Below are 22,666 nucleotides of genomic sequence, written 5' to 3' on the forward strand. Positions count from 1 at the left end.
AAGCTGTTTTAAAAAAAAATGAAGTAACTATGCACAAAGGTCATTAGTCTGAAGAATTATGAAGTTCATTTGATCTCCATTTTAACTAAATCTATCATTACGACCGAAGTTAAGGCGCTAGACATTCGACTTAACAGAAACCCAAGCATTAGAGGAGCCATTTTACAGACTTTCTCTCGGTTGTCGCTGTGCTTTTCGAGTTTGTAAATAAAAAAAGCACTGTACGATAAAAATCTAGCCTGAAGTTGACTGGCTGATAAAGAGAAACTGGCAAGGCAATGATGCAAGGAAACGATGAAGAGCAAATAAGTAGAGAAATGATGTTGCAAGATAGGGCTCATAAAAAGAGAGCTCATAGAAAGAAAATTCCAGTGTGAATCGTATAAAATTACAAAAGCTGACATTGTACAGTAGTAAATTTCTACTAGTCTTTATAAGGGTGACAGAAGTCATTCACACAATGGGTGTGAGTTTGAATGTGACGACCGAGACACGTGTTTAGTTTCAGGTTATGAAGACTGACACCTGAATTTGCATGACAACAACTCGCGACCTATAAACAGGATGGATAATAAGAAAGAAACCTAATAACATGAAAGGATTACCAAAGAAAACTGATAATCGCAAAGTAACCTACTTACTTTCTTCGAAAGTCTCACATAACTACTTCCTCACACGCTGCTATTGAAAATCAATAGTCTATGAATATATGACAGATCTTGAAGTTGGCACAGAGCCCTTAAGCTGATCTGACTGAAGGTAATCCGGACATTCCTGACAGGTATCCGTTGATCTGCGGCGATATCAGTGCTTCTCTAGTATCATGTAAATGTTGCTCTTCGTTCATATCAAAGTACATTTGCTTTAGTATGGAGAAACCAGTATAAATGTTCAAAGCACAATTTCTATTTTCGTTCTGCTGCATTAACCCTTATATGTCGGATGGTGAGTGCTTAATAATGACCATAACTCCACTGCACTTTGGTGTACTTGTTATTCTCTTCTACCATCTCTTCATTTCTTATTTCGTTCTTATTTTTGTCCTTTTCAGATTTCAGGGTTCTATTTATTGGAAGCATACTTTTCAAGATTAAGGCTTTTTAGACTTAACCCAAACAAATGTCGACTCATTTTGGGTGAGTACAAAAAACAATCTTTGTCATCAATACACCACTCTTCATCTTATTTAGTCGGTAGTTTATCAAAAGTAGTCTTGCAAAATTTACAGATATTAATATTATTGGTCATAGTTCTACCTGTCAAAAACTACTAATAAAAGCCACTATTCTGAATGATGTCTTCTGTTGTTATTCGATAAGGAGAACAGGGCTATCCCTAGGATATAAAACGTGTTGTGAAAAAGAGATGAGAAATGTACGCATTAAGAGTATAATGATTTGCAGTATTTGCTTTCTCAATTTCTTAGATAATATCGCTGCAGGATGTATTTCTTATTCCTTTACTTCATTCCTCCCAAAACTTCCCAATTCCTTTTCTTACCATTAGACTACTCCTTCCCTCTCTTTTTCCTCATAATACGCCTTTCTCATTGGCTCCTAATACTCCTTCCAAGTTGCATTTGCTCCCTATATTTGTTTCAAAGTGAATGACGATGTATTCTGAAAGGAGAAGAGTATCTGGCTAAACTTAATCCTTGTAATGCACATGAAAATCAGAGACGATATTGAACCATAAACAAAAACCATTAAAGCATGAAACGAGACATAAAGGTCTTACATCATTGCGTGAGTTGCTTAATTTTGAAGTAAAAAATTGAGTTAATAATGTCTTCAACTGGAAAAAACAAGATAAGCGGATTACACAGAACACCAACTTTACTCGGCGATTACACATTAACTAATTTAAACACGAAAAACTCATTCGGACTATAGATTTCATCCAGAATCTGACAAAACACGAAAGCGACCCTTATAATTCAAACTCATTCTGTTAGTAACATAATGCAATCAATCCTCAGAGAAAAGTGCATGGATAATATACCTGATTTCAATAGATACTGGGTTTAGTCTTTTGCTTGCACACTTATCCCTGTGAGGATGGAATTAAACATAATTAATATTATCATGAAACCAAAAAATACATTTAATTTTGCCCTAGCCTTGAAATTCTCCCTGAATTGGTTACTGAATCAGGAATACTAACAATGTCCAATAAATTTTGGTTGATTTTGATGGTATATTGTTGCACATTATAACCAGAAACAAATAAAGAGATAAAAAGCAGAGTACTCAGGTTTCGAGAGTGACCAGGTTGACTAGTCTAACTCTAGCCTATACCCATAACCTCTAATAACTGGAGATTTGGCAAAAATTATTGTTAATTTCAGTAAAGCAGTGACTACTAACAGAGTTTATCTGTTTTACTTTCTTCAGTCAGACCAAAAAAAAAAAAAAAACATTTACTTCAAAAAAGAATAAGGAAATGTTTTTCCCTCACAATTCAAAGAAACTGCTGATGAGTTGTATAGAGGTTCCTGATGTCATACTATTAAAAAGAGTGGCTACCTTCGCAAGTATATGACCATGTACGTTTTGCTTGTTTTTAAGTAATACATGTACTAAGACAACACAACAATGACTTCTCCTGCTATAAGAATGAAACGCCAATATCTGGTGGTGGCAATAACGCGCAGCATTCGCAGCGCTTGTGTGTATACTGAGAACACACACACACACATACACACACACACACAAAACATGCGTCAGTTGGCACTGAAGTCATAAAGCTTATTCAAAAAGTCAGTCCACAAAGATGATAAACTCCATCTCTCAGAGCATGTGGGAGTGTGTGCACTGGGAAGTACAAATCGAGATCGATATTTTCCCAAGAACAAGGTGACAGTTGTTGCAGAGAGAGAGAGAGAGAGAGAGAGAGAGAGAGAGAGAGAGAGAGAGAGAGAGAGAGAGAGAGTCACTACTGTAAGCGGTCATAAAAAGGAACATTACTCATCAGATGTATAAATACCTACTGGTAGGTATGCGGTGGTGCAGTAATTACTATAATTTACCTACGGGATCCGCTTAGTGATAGAGCTTATAGTCCGTATTCTTGGAAAAATTCACTAATAATCTACGAAGAATGGCTTTTGCGCGAAGGTGTGAGTCGCAGTTACCAGAAATAACAATAGCAAATATACAGTGATGCGCTTCAATAGTCCTCCTCCGTCAATGATTATACAAATATACAGTATATATATATATATATATATATATATATATATATATATATATATATATATATATATATATATATATATATATATATATATATATATATATATATATATATATATATATATATATATATATATATATGTGTGTGTGTGTGTGTGTGTGTGTGTGTGTGTGTGTGTACAAACATATATACACATATATTATAAAATATTTGCAGTTCATAAAAATATTTTAAAATGCACTTAAATGGTTGTCAACGCTGTATGGACAGAAATAAGCTCAGTAACAATGCGTACAGTCATAAGACCGTTAAGAAAGGCTTATTGTGGAGTGCGAAAGGGCTATTGAGGTGAGGGATAGGTGTCCCTTTGTCTTCTTGAAAGCTTGCGTGAATGTTACGGGCTTAAAAGCACCAAGTCATTTGACAGGTCATCACATGTCACTTTGTTTAGCACTTTTAATTGCCTGAGACGGTTAAGTCATCAGTACAATACCGTATGGTAGAAGGTGTGTGGGTGTGAAACCGTATTTCAGGCGTGGTTGCTTATTAGCCCTTATTTTACAGCACTGCTTCAGTCCATTTGGTGTATTAATAGAAGGGAAAAATATGGTAATTTGCCTAAAGCTTAATCGTATGTTTATTCATCTTACTGAGATTACAGGCATAAACATTTCTGCCTCAATGTCACTGCAGTCCACGATCGATCAGAACCCTGTGTATCTGTGACCTTTTATGATTTTTAGAAAATTCACATATATATATATATATATATATATATATATATATATATATATATATATATATATATATATATATATATATATATATATATATATATATATATATATATATATATATATACACACACACATATATGTATATATATATATACATACATATATATACATACATATATATATATATATATATATATATATATATATATATATATATATATATATATATATATATATACAAAAGTTTTATCTTTAGTATGTATTGGAATACATAACTAGGGAGAAGTCTTTTTTAGTTACTTTGCGTGTTATTACGATAGCTGTGAAACCTTTATAGATATTACTATAACATCTTCGCTCTAGTTCCTTGCGTTTTCATTCTAAAATAATGAGTTATAAAGAATTTGATATGGCATCCCCACATATTACAGTCTTCTCCTTAAATAATTGAAACAGGATACCCAAATATTACAGTCTTCTCCCTAACTAAGAATGCTGCATTCATATTTATTCTCTTGCCTTGGTCCTAAGATTAGTATATATAAATTTGTTTCATATATCTTCTTTCAGCATGAAAATAAAAGTTTTCATTGCCTGAATGTTCAGTTTTTATTTTCTTTTTAATCCCTTCATTTCTTTTTTCACCAGTCATTACGTTGTATTTATGTTAAAACTACGTATCAGCACTTTCAAATACAAAAATACTGCCGTGCTGCACAAAACACAGCCATCTAACTGACATTTCTCCTACCTCATACTATTCAGTATATAATATATATATATATATATATATATATATATATATATATATATATATATATATATATATATATATATGCATATAATTATTTATATATATATACATATATAAATATATATATATATATATATATATATATATATATATATATATATATATATATATATACATATATATGTGTGTGTGTGTTTGTGTGTTTTTCCGCACATATGACAAGAGCACTATAACCTAGGCCTAGCATGTTTCCCAAGCTGAACCTTGTTTTCACCATCAAAGTCAAAGTATAAATATACATTATAATATATATATATATATATATATATATATATATATATATATATATATATATATATATATATATATATATATATATATATATATCAATGTTACGCCTAGTATTAACTGGCAAAATGTGCATTGATGCTACATATGAGGAAAGCGAGATACCGGTCTGTGACAGGAACAACTCTTCCCATGTGAAAGCACCAAGAGAAACATCTTGTTTGTATCTCTCAGAAAATGAAAAAATTAAGAGAATGGAAAAATGCGATAAATATTAGGTGAGAAACTGAATATATATATATATAAAAAATGCAAAATATCACAACGAGTGAACTAACCGCCTAAGTTCCCCGACACGTTTCAGATGTAAATTTCATCAATTTTACGTTTAGAGTAAGATCTGATCTTTCTAAAATGTTGATAATTATATGTTCCTTATAATATTCGGCGTGATTTGTTGGAATCTATGATAAAATGTATGAAAAATACATAAAATTTTGGCGTGAAAAACTGTGTATCCAAAACACTTTCGAGGATGTTGACTTATGAACGCTATTATTTGTTTCTCATGTTCTCTTTTATTATCCCTTCGTGGAATGATGGGGTCCCTGTAGACCCCCGAACATTTTTTAAATTGGGTCATTTTCATATTTAGAATTATAAAGATCTCATAACTCCTGAATTCATTGTTAAGTGTTTGCATATATACTTACAAAATATATGACAGCTAAAATGTTGTTGCTGGGGTCCATGGGGACCCAGCTGGTCTTCCGCGCCACTAATTCATTTTTGCCTTTTTTCAAAACTTCTGATACATCTTGAATTTTTTTAACCCCAGAATGCTCTAAAATGTGTATATAAATAAATTAGGAATACTGATAAGAACAAACGTGAAATATCTTTATCACTGCGAGAATCTCTGTAACATAAACTGTAATCTACGAACTTAGAGTTCAGCAGAAGATCATCATCTTATGATATGCAATTATACCCCAAAAATACACAAGGCTGCTTTCTTACTGAGTATTTTGCATTATGACAATAAAGCAGATGAACCTTTCAAACCTGATGTGATTCTGGACTACATTACAGCAAAAGGTGGTTGTTACTACATTAGACCTAATGGTAAAAAACTACACTTGTGAGTTCTCAAAAAAACGGATGGTCTTTGATTATTTCTTACTGAATGACTGATGTTGCAGGATACAATCCACCTGTTAGTTTCATGAAAAAAACTCTGATGTATAAAAGGAAACCAAAAGCACAGACAATGCCTTCCAGGCTTGTCAGAACAACTGTGCAACCCACAATTGGCGTTTCAGGGCAGGACGTGGTACTGTATATGGGAGCATTTGTGTCTTATGATCATACAGCAGAACCGTCTCAACCTCAGACCAAAAATACTCGGAAAGGACGTTGTACAAAGTGCCAAACGAACCTAGATAAAGAAAACATAGAAATCACACAAAGCATGGGACGAACCAATTCGGATGAGGTATAAGTCAAATTCTGTGTTAATATTGCTGATATGTACTAATATTACTGCAGCGTTTTTTAATTCCTGATGTATGTTTAGTTAACATACGGGTAGTGTTGTCCCTAAGTGAAGGCATTTTTCAAGAACTTTTTCTTTCACATTTATTGTTAAACTAAAAATTACAGTATTTACGGAAAAGTGACTGGGCTCTATTGTAAGAGATCTGAATGACAAAAATTACAATATATACAGGAAAATCACTGGGTTCGATTGTAAAAGACCTGGGTAACAAAAAATTACAGTATATACTGAAAAGTGACTGGGTTTCATTGTAAGAGACCTGGATAACATACGTAGAAGGTTCAATAAATCTGAGTTCAATCATATTGCAGAAATCTGCCTCAAAAGTTTGTGGTCCGTCAGACCCAGTTGGCCTTCTGTGTACTTTAACAACCTCGGTCCACGAACGGTTAACAGATGTAATATATATTTGAAAGAGAAATTTAGGTTATTAAATAACCTTTCATCCGGATCAATAAGTACTTTTATGAAATATAACAACGTTACTGGGACATGTTACATTCAACCAATCATCGTCAGGCTCCTACCCACTTCTAACCCACTTCTAAGTGTATTTTATATAGACTAAAAAAATACATATTTTTATATACATATACATTTTTATTAGAATAATAGAGATAAAATCCTGTTGATAATTTTTTGCCTTTTCTCCCAAACCACACGTTAATGTTTTAAAAATATATTTTGGCATCATACCTGGGACAATTACAATGACAGCGTTGATCTGTTTAGAGTATAGGCAGAAGATTGTAAACTGTTCCATCTATTCAATGCCAACAGCTGTATATATATATATGTATATATTACATATATTATATATATCTTCAGGGCTTTAAGACAACAGTTTTACAAGATGGTACTATTACGCTGTTCCATCTATTCAATATACATTAGGTCAGTATAGTTTTAATATTTCAAGATCATAGTAATAAAGCAAGAACCGAAAAACACGAAGATCAACAAGGAAAAATTTCACAGATCGGGAGGATTCTCCATGAACATCATCTCATGTTGCATGAGTAAGCATTCTACTTTGTCAGTTTCACCCACAGGACAATAGGTGAAGACTTAGCCTCATCAGTGCTGAGAACCTAAAGGTTAACACCCTCTAAAGACAAGCTCTCTGAGCAGAAAAGGTTTATTGTAAAAAAAAATAGAAGTTCTATATCTATTAATGTAGCGAGGACACAAAACCACATCCGTAAGGCAGGAAAATGATAAAATCCAGAAATGCAGCCGAATTCGTTTAATTAATTTTTAATTGAAAAAGTTCTGTTTCGTCTATCCCCTAAACTGCCTTTTTTGAGTAATGTGACTATAGTTTTCAAGAGGATAATTTTACCACAAGTTGCGAATGAAAAAGTAATTTAAATCCAAAATACGACACCTGACTGGCGGCTATGAAGGTTATCTCTCTCTCTCTCTCTCTCTCTCTCTCTCTCTCTCTCTCTCTCTCTCTCTCTCTCTCATCTTTGATCGGAGGGTACAGTTTTCACCAAAATCATTATTCATTCCTTCTTCACTATTGCATATTTTCTCGTGCTATTATTCCCTTTCGGGAGCATCTATCTTTGTCTTTCTCTAGATCTGCCTCGTGTTTTATTGAAAATATGAATACCAACGTAACGAAGGCAACATAATAATCGGATTGACTTTGTACCATTACTTTAAATTTTTGTAAAGAAAGTGAGAAGGTCGCTGCTGTAAAGAGCCAATTAAATTTTGTCACACTGAACGATTTCATTCTCATGAATTGTGATCCATACACCTAGTACACACACACATATGTATATATTTATATATATACACAATGTCGCAGTAATTATTATAAGAAACTAATATAGAACACATAAAACACTGTGGTTGGAAACCAGAGAACCTGCTCCTCGAAAGCGTGAGAGAAAAGTTCCTGACAATTTTTCAATGGCCCATTGTGCCTTGCGCTTGTTTATTCTTCAAAGAGGGAGAGCAACGGCCTGACATCACCATATTAGATTTGACACGACGTGGACTGCATGGGAATAATAGTGGTGAAGGAGAATAACGTCTACTAATTTTCGTAAGCGGAGTGGCTTCAGAGGAAAAATGGTCAATGATCAATGCCACATTCCTAGTTTACTGTTAAACCCTGGATGAGCCTTCTGTAGAAAGCTTTCACAACAGTAGCCTACACAACCTACACAAAAGTTTTATATGGGGAATAGTAAAGGGAAGACGATCATCAATGCTGAACCCAGTAATGATGGTGAACTGTGGCATAGTTACGACGTCATAATCAACTATGACGTGGTTATGAAGTTCTGTCCCAAGTGCGAGAGAGTGAAACTTACAGTAGTTGTTACTAAGCGATCACCTATAGACTTAGTGAATTTTGTCTCAAAGGCCAGCTTGACACAAACTGGGTGGAAATGTAATAAGAAGTGGGATAATAAATGAAAAACCATTAAAAGTCAATGATTCTCACTTTGAAGAATAGTTTATAGTTACAAGAAATAAACGCAGTTCCTAGATTAAATATAAAACGCAACGGCCACCGCCTTCATACTAATTTAGTTATTACTCTTCCTACTACAGAGTAATGGAGTGTACTGGCAGCTAAGTGGGATAAAAAGTGGTCCGTAGTACTATAAGATGAGCGATGACAGTAGAAAACTAAAATATCAACCGGTGATAACGTCGAGAACGTTATCTCAATTTCTTGTAAACTGAATGACATTGCTTAATGACCACTACAGCTAAAATAAAAACCCGCTAATTTCTCGACTAGAAATCTTCATTACAACTCCACACTATCTGAACGTAAGTTTATAAGCATCCAGCCCAAATTCATCTGATTATAAAACACCCCAAGACTGAAGAGAGAGAGAGAGAGAGAGAGAGAGAGAGAGAGAGAGAGAGAGAGAGAGAGAGAGAGAGAGAGAATTAACGCTGTCACGAGGATTAAAGGAGACAGAAGAAAATAGCTAATAATGACAAATTTTACATGAAGTCACAACGAAAATAAAGAAGACTTACAATAATACGGTTACCAGCGAAGTCAAGTAAGCAGGGACTACGAAGGAACTAGAAGAATAAGCGAAGACATCTAGAAGGACGAAGAAAAACCATGTGAAAAATCATCTGCCCAGCTGATTGAAGCAAAACAACTCAACTCGGCGCAAACTATATAAAATAAAGAAGAGATATCCATTCACACAAACAATTACATAGACATTAAAAAGTCAGAATTTTTAAATTAATCTTGATACGATATTCTTTTAATTATTTATTATACTAGAAACACAATTATTCCATTTAATTCAGTTAGACATGCATGGAAATTAAGTTCTCGCAAATTTTCTTTTTACACTCTATTCTATTAACCAATATTGATTTTTTGGTAATAGTATTCACAATTTTTATATAACCAATTTCTTTTTTTTATTTTTCATTTTCTATTTTAGCTGGAGGCATTTAATTTCATTGTTTGTTTAAATTTATTTTTGATTACTTGAATTTTCTAATGTCTTCTACAAGCAAATTATAAAATGGGTAGGTTGTCACTAATAACTTGAACAAAATCCTCATACTAAGAAAGACAAACCTAATAATTATTGCAAGAAGGCAAGCACGTAATTAAACGAAGGGCTAAATATGACAAACCCTTCGGATACAAATGTTACACGAAAAGTTACACAATTTACTTCCACTATAATTAAATTTCTGGGAAGGAAAGAGGACGAGGATGTTTGTACCTTGGAGTCATGAACTGAACAATTTAGTCTTCCACTAAATAATTAAATTTCTGGGAATCAAAAAGAGGCAGGACGAGGATTTTGAAAATTTATTCGACAGTTGGACTTCAACGACAGTCATAGAACTGGAAAAACAAGTAAACACTCACATGAAAGATAACTGAAAAATAAAGTCATATTGAAACTGGAGTAAAGAAGACGCACAAATGCTAAATGAAGCTAAAAAAATTTCTGATCTCTCAACGGGCATTTTAAGGTATCAAAAAAGACTCAAGGCCCAGGACGATTGGGACGTTCTCCACAACCTTGAAGAAACAGAAACAAGAATACAGACAAGCAACAAATTTACTGTAAAATCAAGACCAAGCAACTGGCTCTACATCGGGTAATCCATCAGTAGTTTCCCGAAACCATGATAATGGATATGCCTATATAATGGAAAGCAGGATGGACGAGAAATCAGGAACATTAGATTCAAACTCAAGTAACAAATATTAATGAAGTAAACATTAAGAATGAATCCGACTAAAAACTTATATAACCTGCTTGCGTCAGCTTAAAGTAGCCAATCGCAGTATTATTTTTACTCTGGTTCTCTTAAGAATATTATGGGTGAGAAGGTATACATGGAATACTTCCCTCACATTTATTCAGAACATGTTTCGGTTGGGAAAAATTATACCGAAGGAAAAGGTTCTAATCATAGAAGGAATGAATCTGGCATTTTCCCACTTTTCACACTTATTTAATCGGTTATCCAGCAATGGCCAGAAAAAGAATCACTACTGATTCTCGAAGAGAACAACCTATAAGTAGGGGTTATCCGACATCTAGAATTCCTATCTGTAGAATAGTTAGAAAAAATTAGACATAACAAAAACCACTGCTGAAGGGCATCCTACAGAAAAAGGATGCAGAAAATTACAACCAGTCACTCTGTACGAATACTCGACAAATTGCCGCTAACTTGGAATTTAATCAAGAAACTTATTTGAAACTCGGGTGAGATTTGAGAGCTGAACAAGGAGAAAAAACTTGGATAGAATGCAGCGGCTACCATATATTTGAAGGAAAGGGTTAATAATATTGGCGGACTATATTACTCGTCGAGTCTACTGTACACAAAGTCAGGCAGAGTACAATAGAATTAGAGATGATGAACAACCTACATGATGAGATAACCTTAAAAGAAGAAATGCAATGAATGTCGAAGAAAATATTTATACATTTACCCCTGATATCAAAAGCTTCACAAACAGACAGACTTTACATATTTTTCAGCAAGTATATCGAGGATGTGCGATCAGCTTAGATGTTTTCATTCCAGAAGGTAAGGAAAAGCTTCTATAGTCAACAAAGGAGAGGATATATAGAGACTTAAAAATTCCAACATTGTTTATAAGTTCCATGGAAGAAAATCGGAAGACAAGAATACAAGACTGATGCAAGTGATAGGTTACATATCTATCAGCCTGCCAGTGGTGTTATTACCCATTATTATCGTAATCATTGTAATTATCCATCTGCAGAAGAGAAACATCACAACAAAGGCAGAGAAGGATTTGGTTATGATTCATATTGCAGTTTAGATTCACCTTAGATAGGAATGGGGTCTAAGTAAAGTCGATGTAACTTGGATAGTATCATGTTTTTACTAACTGCATTTGCTTAGATGATTTGATGCTTAAGGCTTTTGTCTGTGAATGCCTAATAATTTAACATTTGTGAATTCTTACCAGTGCATTGTTTCGTGCCTCATGTATGTGTTGGTAAGGGTCCTCACAGTTAGTTTGCTTGAATTTTGTCAGATGGCCTGGCCGAGACTGTTACAGTGATTATTATAAGAAATTGTTATTGAATACATCAAACCACATGGTCAGAAAATGAAGAACTTGTTCCTCGAGAGCTTGAGGGAAAGCAGTTACTAACGAACTGGGGATGCTGACTACAGGGTGGCATTGGAAGACTTAACAGGATTTCGATGGCCCGCTGCGCCATGCACTTGTTTGGTCTAGAATGGGGACAGCAACAGCCTAACGTCAGCATTTTAGATTTGGCCCGACGTGGACTCAACGGCAATAATAATAGTAAGGGCTAGTTGTGAAGGTAAGCCAATAATGAATAATGAACCCAGTAATGTTGGTGAACTATGGCGTACTTAGGATGCCATGTTAACTAAGGCGTGGTTATGTAGTAGGATACTACTGCCTGAAGTTCTATATAAGGCAATGGAGAGAGAAAGGAGAGCAATAAGGAAAGAAGTGAATAAGTGTTGAGGCAGGATTTTTAAGTTCTGTTGCAAGTGTGAGGGAATGAAACTCAGAAATTGTTACTCGTGATCATTTATAAGCTTCGTGAAATTTGTCTCAAAGGCCACTTTGACTCTAGGAAAGCACCACATACAGACTAGGCGGAACTGTAATAATAAGGATAATAAACGAAGAAAACCAACACAGACAGAGATTCCCTTTTGAAGAATAGTTTATAATTAGAAGAAACAAATGCAGTTCCTACATTAAATATAAAGCACCATGGCCACTGCCTTCACGCTACCCTAGTACCCTTCCTATATATATATATATATATATATATATATATATATATATATATATATATATATATATATATATATATATATATATATATATATATATATATATATATATATATATATATATATAAATATATGTATATATAGTTTGCATATATATATATATATAGTGTATATATATAAATATATGTATATATATATAGTATATATATATATATATATATATATATATATATATATATATATATATATATATATATATATATATATATATATATGACATCAAGACAGGGTGTTGGTCCTGACCGGCCCGACTGTATTTCTAGCCATTAACGAAGGAATGATACAGTGGTAGAAATCACACTATGTAAATGCTAAGGGGACAATACGGACAAACATACGAACCGTTGGAGGCTAAAACTCCTTACCTGACAGGTGTCAAAGGGGAGGGGTGGCAAAACTTATTATTGCTAGGGCCCAGAAATAATGTCTACAGATAAGATAATCCTTTTTCATACAAAACTGCTACCTACTTTAAAATCTAAACATTTAACAAATTCCTTTTGAAATTTTAGGATAAAGTTTCTACATGCCTTGACCGACATTCATCTTATGACCACAACTTTCTTTTTATAAAACTAGGCTCACTGATATTTCTTTCAAGTGCATTATTACAATAATATATCTTTTTGCCCCTCCCCACTTGATTGTATGATTGTTCTCTCTAATGTATACAATAATTCCACTATTCACCTGTGCATATCCTACATATTTTTGATGCTCCACTATTCACCTGTGCATATCCTACACATTTTTAATGCTCCACTATTCACCTGTGCATATCCTACACATTTTTAATGCTCCACTATTCACCTGTGCATATCCTACACATTTTTAATGCTCACTATTCACCTGTGCATATCCTACACATTTTTAATGCTCCACTATTCACCTGTGCGTATCCTGAACATTTTTAATGCTGTTCTATTCTCTTCTCCATTTTGACCAATAAAAAAGGTATCAAAAGACTTACATGGAATATTATATGCACATATCCTTTAGTACTGTCGAGAGAGTTCTTTATAAGTACACGTTTCATTGTTTTATTGTTCTTAAGGACCACAGTAACCCCAAAGTTCTTAAGAAGACGGAGGATATCTTTCATATTACAATTATATGGTAGTACAAGCACATTTTTCTGTGTTGTAAGTTTCTTTCTTGTTTTGGTAGTGACCCTCCTTGCTTCTGCTAATGCATTGTCTAATACACAGTCAGGAATACGTAATGCTCTTAAAATCAAGGATGTGAACACTGATTTCTTAACTTTATTGCTTCGACCAGTATAAAAGATGCACATATAAGCAAAAATATTAGTAGGTTTTCTGTGAATACTGTATTCAAACACATTACTAGTTCTATGTATCAGGCAGTCCAAAAAGGTTAGGCACCGATCCTTTCCCATTTCCACAGTGAACTTAACTGATGGCGCTATTTGATTTAACTTGTCAAAAATGTTCCCTCGCCCTATACAAATTATATTGTCATCACATGATTAAACCTTACTACAGTGTGTGGAATGATTTTGTTTAATATCCTTTCAAGATATTCCATATACAAATTACTTTGCACTGGAGGTATAGGGTTGGTTGCCTATTGCCATACAAAACTTTTGTATGTAAAATTTCCAACTAAATTCAAATTTACATTCTTTTGAACATAATTTAATCAGTTAAATTAGAATGTTCTTAGAAAATGGTATATCCAGCTCTGTTTTCCAATAAACCCGATAAAAAATACAGCACATCGTCAATAGGTACCTCTGTGATTAATGACCACATCAAAACTCAAAAGCCTGTATTCATTATTAATCTGTACATTATTTAGTTTATTTATCATATCTACATTATTCCTTATGTTGGCATCCGAGATGATACCCTCCCATGGGTTACGAATATCTGGCGCATTTGCTAGATTGTAAGACGCGGAACACTCTGAACTAATAATTGGTCCACTGGGAAAATTTGTTTTGTGAGTTTTCATTCGTCCAAACATGTATGGCAGAGATGGAGACGTCACACAACTTTTTTATTAGCTTTTTACTTCAGCATTCATTTTTCTATATATCACTTTTACTGAAAATTACCAGCGCACCTGATTTGTCTGCTTTCGTCATGTGAATGTCTTTATCATTTTTTAGTTCACTGATGGCGACCATGAATCTTTTAGGGACATTTGGGGTGTCTGACCTTTTCATACTTCTATAAATCATTCCCTTGATTACGTTCACTTCTTCAATGGCAAGGTCACTATACTTTTCCAGATTGCACAATCCTTTGGTGCAATGAACGGAGTGGAAATTACCAAAGGACGGCGCAATCTGGAAAAGTACGCAATCTCATAGGTGACAAAGAGGAGTCTTCAATCCTCTTGGACCATTTTTATATCTTCATGGCAACCCTTAATCAAATGCTTTTTCTTCCTATTATTCCAGATGGGCGGTAGCTTACCTGCGCAACATAATGTTACGAAGAAAACAGCTCGATACAACATCGAGCCTGAAAATGGCATCTGCAAAATTTTACGCTCTCCGTAACAGCGTATTTGCCAATCGGCGGGTAGAAATGCTCTTCGATTTGAGATGCTCAAGACGACGATATCGATTTCCTATAATTTGAAAGAACTGGTGCCAAACACCCTCCTCTATAGCCAAATCTCTTTGGTCTACAGAGAGCGACTGGGAAATCATTTCCCTTCGGTTATCTGCACCATTGAAAGCTGCAGAAAGAGGACGGTTGAAAGAGCATGGTACATTCTGTCCTTGATTTACCAGATATCGGAGGTGATGGTGACGAGGATGATATTTTCAATACGCCTATCTCATTCCGGCCTCTTCACTGGTTTTAGCTATTTCATAATTATCCAGAAATATTTCAAGACGCAATTTCAAGTCAAGTTTAATCATAACAATATGTCTTTATACGACTGATTCTTTCAAATATTCTAGATTGCTTGACTCCACTTCCATTTATGCGGAGAAATGCTTGGCATTTTTCTCGTCCTTACAAGAAATTACTTTGTTAAAAATTTTCATGCATCACCTTCATTGAAAGTTAGCATCATAGGAAAAATATACCTGAAATAAGTGTTTACCTGTGATATCAATACATTTATACCAACATCACTTACCTATTAATTGAAAAGTTACGTGTTACTGTTTGCTTTTTACAATAATTGTTCTCTATATAAGTACCAAAGCAAAGTTTGGAAATGAACGTATAAGAACGGGTTTCACAGAAATTAATTTCTGACTCACACTGGGACCGAACCTCAGTCTTTCAAGTGAGAGTCCGGGCCGTTAGCAATTCCTCCACATCGGACATAAAGGAAGTTTGAACATAAGTACTACGGTGAAGGGGTTAAGTCAAAAGAAATGTTAGAAATTCGTTCGCTGCTGGGTCGAGAAGTTGGGTAAAATTCGCTGGTACGTTGGGCGCTAGGAGCCTGCTCGGGAAAAACCTCAGGCACGTAGTACTCAGGTTCCAATTTCTTTTATGACTTGTGTGGAGGAATTGCTAACGACCTGAGCTCTCACTTGAAAGACCGGGGTTCGGTCCCAATGTGAGACAGAAATTAATTTCTGTGAATCCCAGTTCTCTTGAGTTCATATATATATATATATATATATATATATATATATATATATATATATATATATATATATATATATATATATATATATATATATATATATATATATATATAATATACATATATATATATATCATATTTTTATATATATATTGTATTTTATATATATATATATATATATATATATATATATATATTATATATAAGTTTGAACCTGTCATCTTTTTTTCTTATAGAAATGTATTTTATTTAAACCATAGAAATCTACTTAACATTTTAATATCAGTGAACTATTTTTATTCATGCATATATATATATATATATATATATATATATATATATATATATATATATATATATATATATATATATATATATATATATATATATATATATATATATATATATATATATATAATTTATACAGGCATAAATAAAAATGAGTTCCACTGATATTAAATGTTAAGTAGATTTGTATGGTTTAAGTAAAATATATTTCTATACGAAAAAGAAGATGACAGGTTCAAACACAACAATTACAAACAAAACACCACAAAAGCAAGCAAGAGAGAGAGAGAGAGAGAGAGAGAGAGAGAGAGAGAGAGAGAGAGAGCAACTTACGACACTGATGTTCATCGGAGCCGTCTCCACAATGATCATGGAAGTCGCAGACGTTTTCCGTAGGGACACAGAAGTGGTTGTTACACTTGAAATGTGTAGCAGGACACACATAGGTCTCTGGAATGATGAAAAGCGCCTAAATTAGATACTGACTTAGATACGCTGCGTTTCTGCAGATAATTATCACCTTATTTTTTTTTTTTATAAATTTCTTCATTCAAGATATTCGACTCTTACCTTGTTTATTCATAAAAAGAAAATTTAAAATGACAACATAACAACAAATGATGTTTGTAATGTCAGGTGTCTGGTTGGGAAAAAGGTCTCCATTATTTAACATGTATGAAGCAGTTTTCCTTAACAGGAGGTAGCTCTAGAGAAAAAAAATCATGCACTCACTATCAAATTTACACTGTAACTACTGAACCGTGGGCGAATCCCTTTTGCAGTAACAATTTCAAAATAAAAATAAAAAACTATTTCAAAACACGCTTTCATTAAAATGCGATAAAAAGTAAAAAATAACTTTTTGAGACACCAGGATTTTTTTACAATTAATCATGTCTACAAAAATAAAAGCTTGGGAGCCAAATATGGAAGAAAATGCTACAAGAAATAAAAAAATATATTTCTTTTCTTGTAGCATTTCCTTCCCATGTCTTGAGCCCACGCTTTGATTTTTGTACACATTAATTGTAAGAAAATCCTGGTGTCTCAAAAAATTATTTCTTACTCTTTAGTGCTTTAAAAGTGCGTTTTAAATTTTTAAATTTTTTTATTTTATGCTTTTTGTTTTGACAGGACTTGTAACCGAGCCAAAGAAGGTTTGAACAATCCTTAGAGTTATTTGCTTAGTCTACAGAGTCAAAGAAGGTATGAAAAATCCGAAGAGTTTCATACAAATCCTGAGATACAGGGAGAGGTCACTGTAGGGTCACTAGAGGTCACAGCTGACCTACTGATCATGTAAGGTTGTATTGTCGCAGGGATTGAGTAACCATACAAAATTTCGAGTCCATCGGAAGAAGGGAACAGGTCGAAAATTGAGTTACAAGATCTGACCCAGACAAACAGACAAAAAAGCAAGCTAAATAAAATCGTATAAGACGCTTCATATTCCATGCATTCTCGTGATTCATAGATACTAAGGCCTCGCCTTTCTAATACAGCTTTCGCTACGTTTATTCAATCTTCAATTCTTTCAACATGACTAAAACAGCAAGCTACTCTGACCCGTCATTTCATCTGCACTGATTTTTTTTACCACATCCCTCAAACTAAAAGTTCTACTTACGTCGTACATATTACTCTAACTGCTGAATCATGGATGAACCCTCTTTGAAGAAAACTTACAAAACAAATGCTTCATGCATCTACAAAGAAGACTGATTAGAATATCGACGAACCCCCTACACACATACACTGCGCCATTCGCCCCAACTGATACCTTTTACTTAATTAACATTTTACCAATTCCTCCATGCATTTGGCATTCCTTATCCTCTCAGCTCTTTTGGCATCACCTATACTATGCAAACAGTTTTTCTCAACAGCTTGAACTATTTTGTTTCATTCGCATTCATCATCCCACTTCACTACACTTACATGAAAGAGAGTTGGCTCAACAATCCATCCTTGTATACCCACATTGGCTTCCAATATATACACCCTATTACCTTCCAAACTTCAACTATTCTGTGATTTACATAAACTGTAATCCTTTCAGCAACAATTTTATTTGATCCCAAATACCAATATCGATAAACTGTTTACTTTCTTACACCACTGATATTGACATTCATTACTCCATCTTCCTCACTTCCATTTACTTACTAACTATCGACTGTCTCCTTCTGCAAATATATTCAAACTCAATCAGTCGTCACTGCAGTTTCCCGTCACTATCCATAATTAATGCCAGCTCAACACCTAACATGAATATTCCACACTAATTTCACAAATCATTTTCTGATCCCACAACATCTACTGCCCTCTCTCTGACCTCTCCATCACTCCAATGTCTCAAATATATTCTAACACTCAAATAGCTTTTATCAGAAAGTCTTTATTATATAAAAAATATATATTCTATGCCATATATTTTCAACACAATCCTCATTGCCTCTCTATCGAATCTATCATTTGCTTTCCCAAAATCCAAGTATGCCAAATACTCTTATATTATAAATGTACTACACTATGTAGTCAATGACCATAGAAGACACGACGCCTGATAACTTAAAATTATTCGTTCATAAAAACTCCTTTATCCACACGCCCTCTCCTTTTTCCAAAACCGAACAATTATCCCCTACATACTTCTGGCATATGTCTTTCTTTCTCAGTGAAAATCCTACCATACACCTTAAATTGTATACGAAATTATGGCTTAGTATTCCTTCAAGAACCAAAGAACAATACAATAATCATTTCTCTCATCTATTTCTTTGGAACCTTTCTCTCATCCAGACAAATTGCAAACAATGGTCTGTAACTGAGTCACACTAACACCACTATGCTGCACCATCTCACTTGTTGGTATGTGTGTGTATGTATGTGTCTATGGGCATGTATATACATACATACATACATATATATATATATATATATATATATATATATATATATATATATATATATAATCATATATATGTATATACAGTATGTGTATGTGTGTGTGCATATATATATATATATATATATATATATATATATATATATATATATATATATATATATATATATATATATATATGTATATATATATATACATATATACACAGTATGCTATTTGGGCATATTTTCTCTCCTATGCAATTTCTATTGAAGTAAATGGCTTTAAGAATTATTTCCTTTTACTCTTTCTTTTTCTAGTCGACTGACCCATTTCGCCACCTCTCTTCGGTGTCATCAGGACTGGATTACAAACTGACATACAAAGATTTTATTACTTTATGTGGACGTTTGAATTTCAAATATGATGTTATTGGGATGCGGAATTTCTATTGATTGCCGGTTTCATTCTCTCGCTGGCTCTCTGGGCAGCAACATGGCATTCCCGGTGCTCCGTAAGATGCTTCCTGTGCTGCATCTTGCAGCCAAAGGCGTGGGCAAGGCGTGATTCCCTTCTCTGGCCAATAGTCTTGATTTGCTTTGTTGTCGGTAGCCGTGTCTAGGGGTGTTCTGTCGCTCGTGTCTCCCTTCAGGTTCTCACAGTTGTCCTGTGGTTTCCTTGAAGAAGGGAGGTCGAAGTCTGTCTCTTTGTATATTTAATGCAGGCAGTTGTTGATATATACTGACAGCTTCTGCTATTTGCAGTCTGTGGAAACTGGTTGCTCTATGCACAATCTCTGTGGTTTCTAATAATTCTTATGGTGATGGTTTATGGTCTTGTTGTTTATTTAGGGTTAAAATATTTCTCCTTGGTTACAGTGAGTTGCAATTGCCTGCGCAGAGTGGCTGTGGGCCTAATATGTCCCTTCAGTACATTTAATTTGCATGCTACGTTGGTCGCTTCACACATCTCTCTATTGGGGTCCATGCTAATCTGCACTGCAAGGGTGCTGATTCGGTTTGGGTAGCAGTAGACATGTAAGGATTTGTAGGTGTTGTACCGCTGGCAATTATTCTCTTCACGGCCTTGACCTTATATTATATAACTTTCTCTCGAAGATATCTGTGGGAAAGACTTGGAGATGAGCAGGCAGAGTTCCTTGAAGGAGATTAGAGCAAAGAGACTGGACTAGGGAGGGCCAGAATAACATGTATGTTGTTTCGAGATACCTCGATTTATGGTTGGGCACAACTCTTTTTCCCTCTTTTTGACCATGTTTTGGACATATGGGGAACTTTCACTTATGTAGAAATTACAAAGAAAAGAATAACGTCTTTGAGAGTATCAAGAAACTTGTTCTGATATATATACATATATATATATATATATATACAGTATATATATATATATATATATATATATATATATATATATATATATATATATATATATATATATATATATATATATATATATATATATATATACATCAGAACAAGCTTCTTGATACTCTCAAAAGAAGTTATTCTTTTCTTTTGTAATTTCTACATAAGTGGAAGTTGCCCACTTGTCCAAAACTTGGTCAAAAAGAGGGAAAAAGAGTTGTGCCCACCCCCTAAATCGAGGTATCTCGAAAACAACATGTATGTTATTCTGGCCCTTCCTAGTCCAGTCTCTTTGTTCTAATCCCCTTCAAGGAACACGGGAATCTGGAGCTTGTTGACCGTTGCCTCAAGTGCACAGCTTCGAGGAGCAAGTCATACCTTCAAGGGAATGTCTTGATAGGACACCGCTTATGCCCTACAGAAGTCTAAGTACCTAATCACCCAACAGAATTCCCATAGACCAACCTCAGAAGTTGCTTGGCGAGGCAAGCATCAATAGGAAGACTGGCAAGACCTCAGTTGCAGATGGCGATCCAAGCAAACGAGTTCTGAGCTGGGGCGAAATAAGCCAAGCCTAGCTGGTCACAGATGTGGGGAACTAGTGCAAGTGTATGGGAAATGACCAGAGGGTGGGCCTATGGAGAACTGTTTGTCAAAGTAACATGTTCTAAATGCTTTCTTTGGGAGTAACTGACCGCCAAACTGTAACAAGCAAATTGCTAGTGCAGTCTCTGAATACGAATTATTACAGTTTTGCATCGTAGAAAGCTAATTGTAATTTTCCATACCAAACTCGTGAAGCTTGTGAATAAAATAGGAGTCTCTGAGTCCGGCATGTAATTTATTGTTTAGAAAAAAGAGAAAACAGGAAATGGTGTCATAATTTGTCCACATAACAGGAATGTGTGAAATTATTTACTATTAATGGTATCCACTGTGCCTAGGAATTTCTAAAATTTTTTTAATTTCAGTTTTTTCTTTTTTTATTTTTGGTCTGAGGGGAAGGATGTGTATGTGTTGCCACTAACCAATTTCTGGATGGGTTTTGGTGTGAGATGAGAGGAAATTTTTATTATTTCGCCCGTACTTATAACTGAAAATGGAAGGATTAAATTAACAAGAAACAATGCTAATCACCGTCAGTTTCTTTGTCAAATTAGACTTGAATTGGACTTGATTTCTTTTTCAAGAGGTTAACATAAATATCTTTATGTTCATGTCTTAACATTTTCTTCTGACACTGCGCTATTTTTGTGTGTAAACGTAAAGGTTCCAGTCTCATTGGGTATACATGAGTGGTAGCTGATTTCTAAGAAATGTTGGGTCCTAGATATGCTAAAACGTAGCTCATCTCAAGAGATCAGAGCAAGCTGCGATTAAGTTTTTGGTGATACTAATCTCATTGATATCCTACTGCAAATGGTATTGCAAATCTTGCGTCAGCGAGTTTTGTGTAACCTACTGTTCCAATCTGTTTATATTGGTATGTCTTTACTTTTGTTTCCGTCCCTGTTACCTATGTTAATTTTTACTAGCTTTTTTATTTACTTTGTTTGCCACATAATTGTTTTCTTACATAAAAGTGTGTCGTACTTTAATATTGTCTCATTGTTTCGTGAAGTAGTTAGTTTAACTGTAGAT

The 22,666-nt window shown here is 34.1% G+C and overlaps 1 protein-coding gene across 1 annotated transcript in view; it reads right to left on the reverse strand.

Annotated features, from left to right (window-relative positions):
* LOC136838910 (G-protein coupled receptor GRL101-like) overlaps positions 1-22,666 on the reverse strand; it is a 324,916-nt gene that overhangs the window by 283,165 nt on the left and 19,085 nt on the right. Inside the window, exon 3 of the mRNA XM_067104602.1 lies at positions 17,087-17,203. Coding sequence (XP_066960703.1) covers positions 17,087-17,203 — 117 coding nt within the window. The remainder of the gene's footprint in view (positions 1-17,086; positions 17,204-22,666) is intronic.

The sequence above is a fragment of the Macrobrachium rosenbergii genome, chromosome 5, assembly GCF_040412425.1.
Source record: "Macrobrachium rosenbergii isolate ZJJX-2024 chromosome 5, ASM4041242v1, whole genome shotgun sequence".
Lineage (NCBI taxonomy): Eukaryota > Metazoa > Arthropoda > Malacostraca > Decapoda > Palaemonidae > Macrobrachium > Macrobrachium rosenbergii.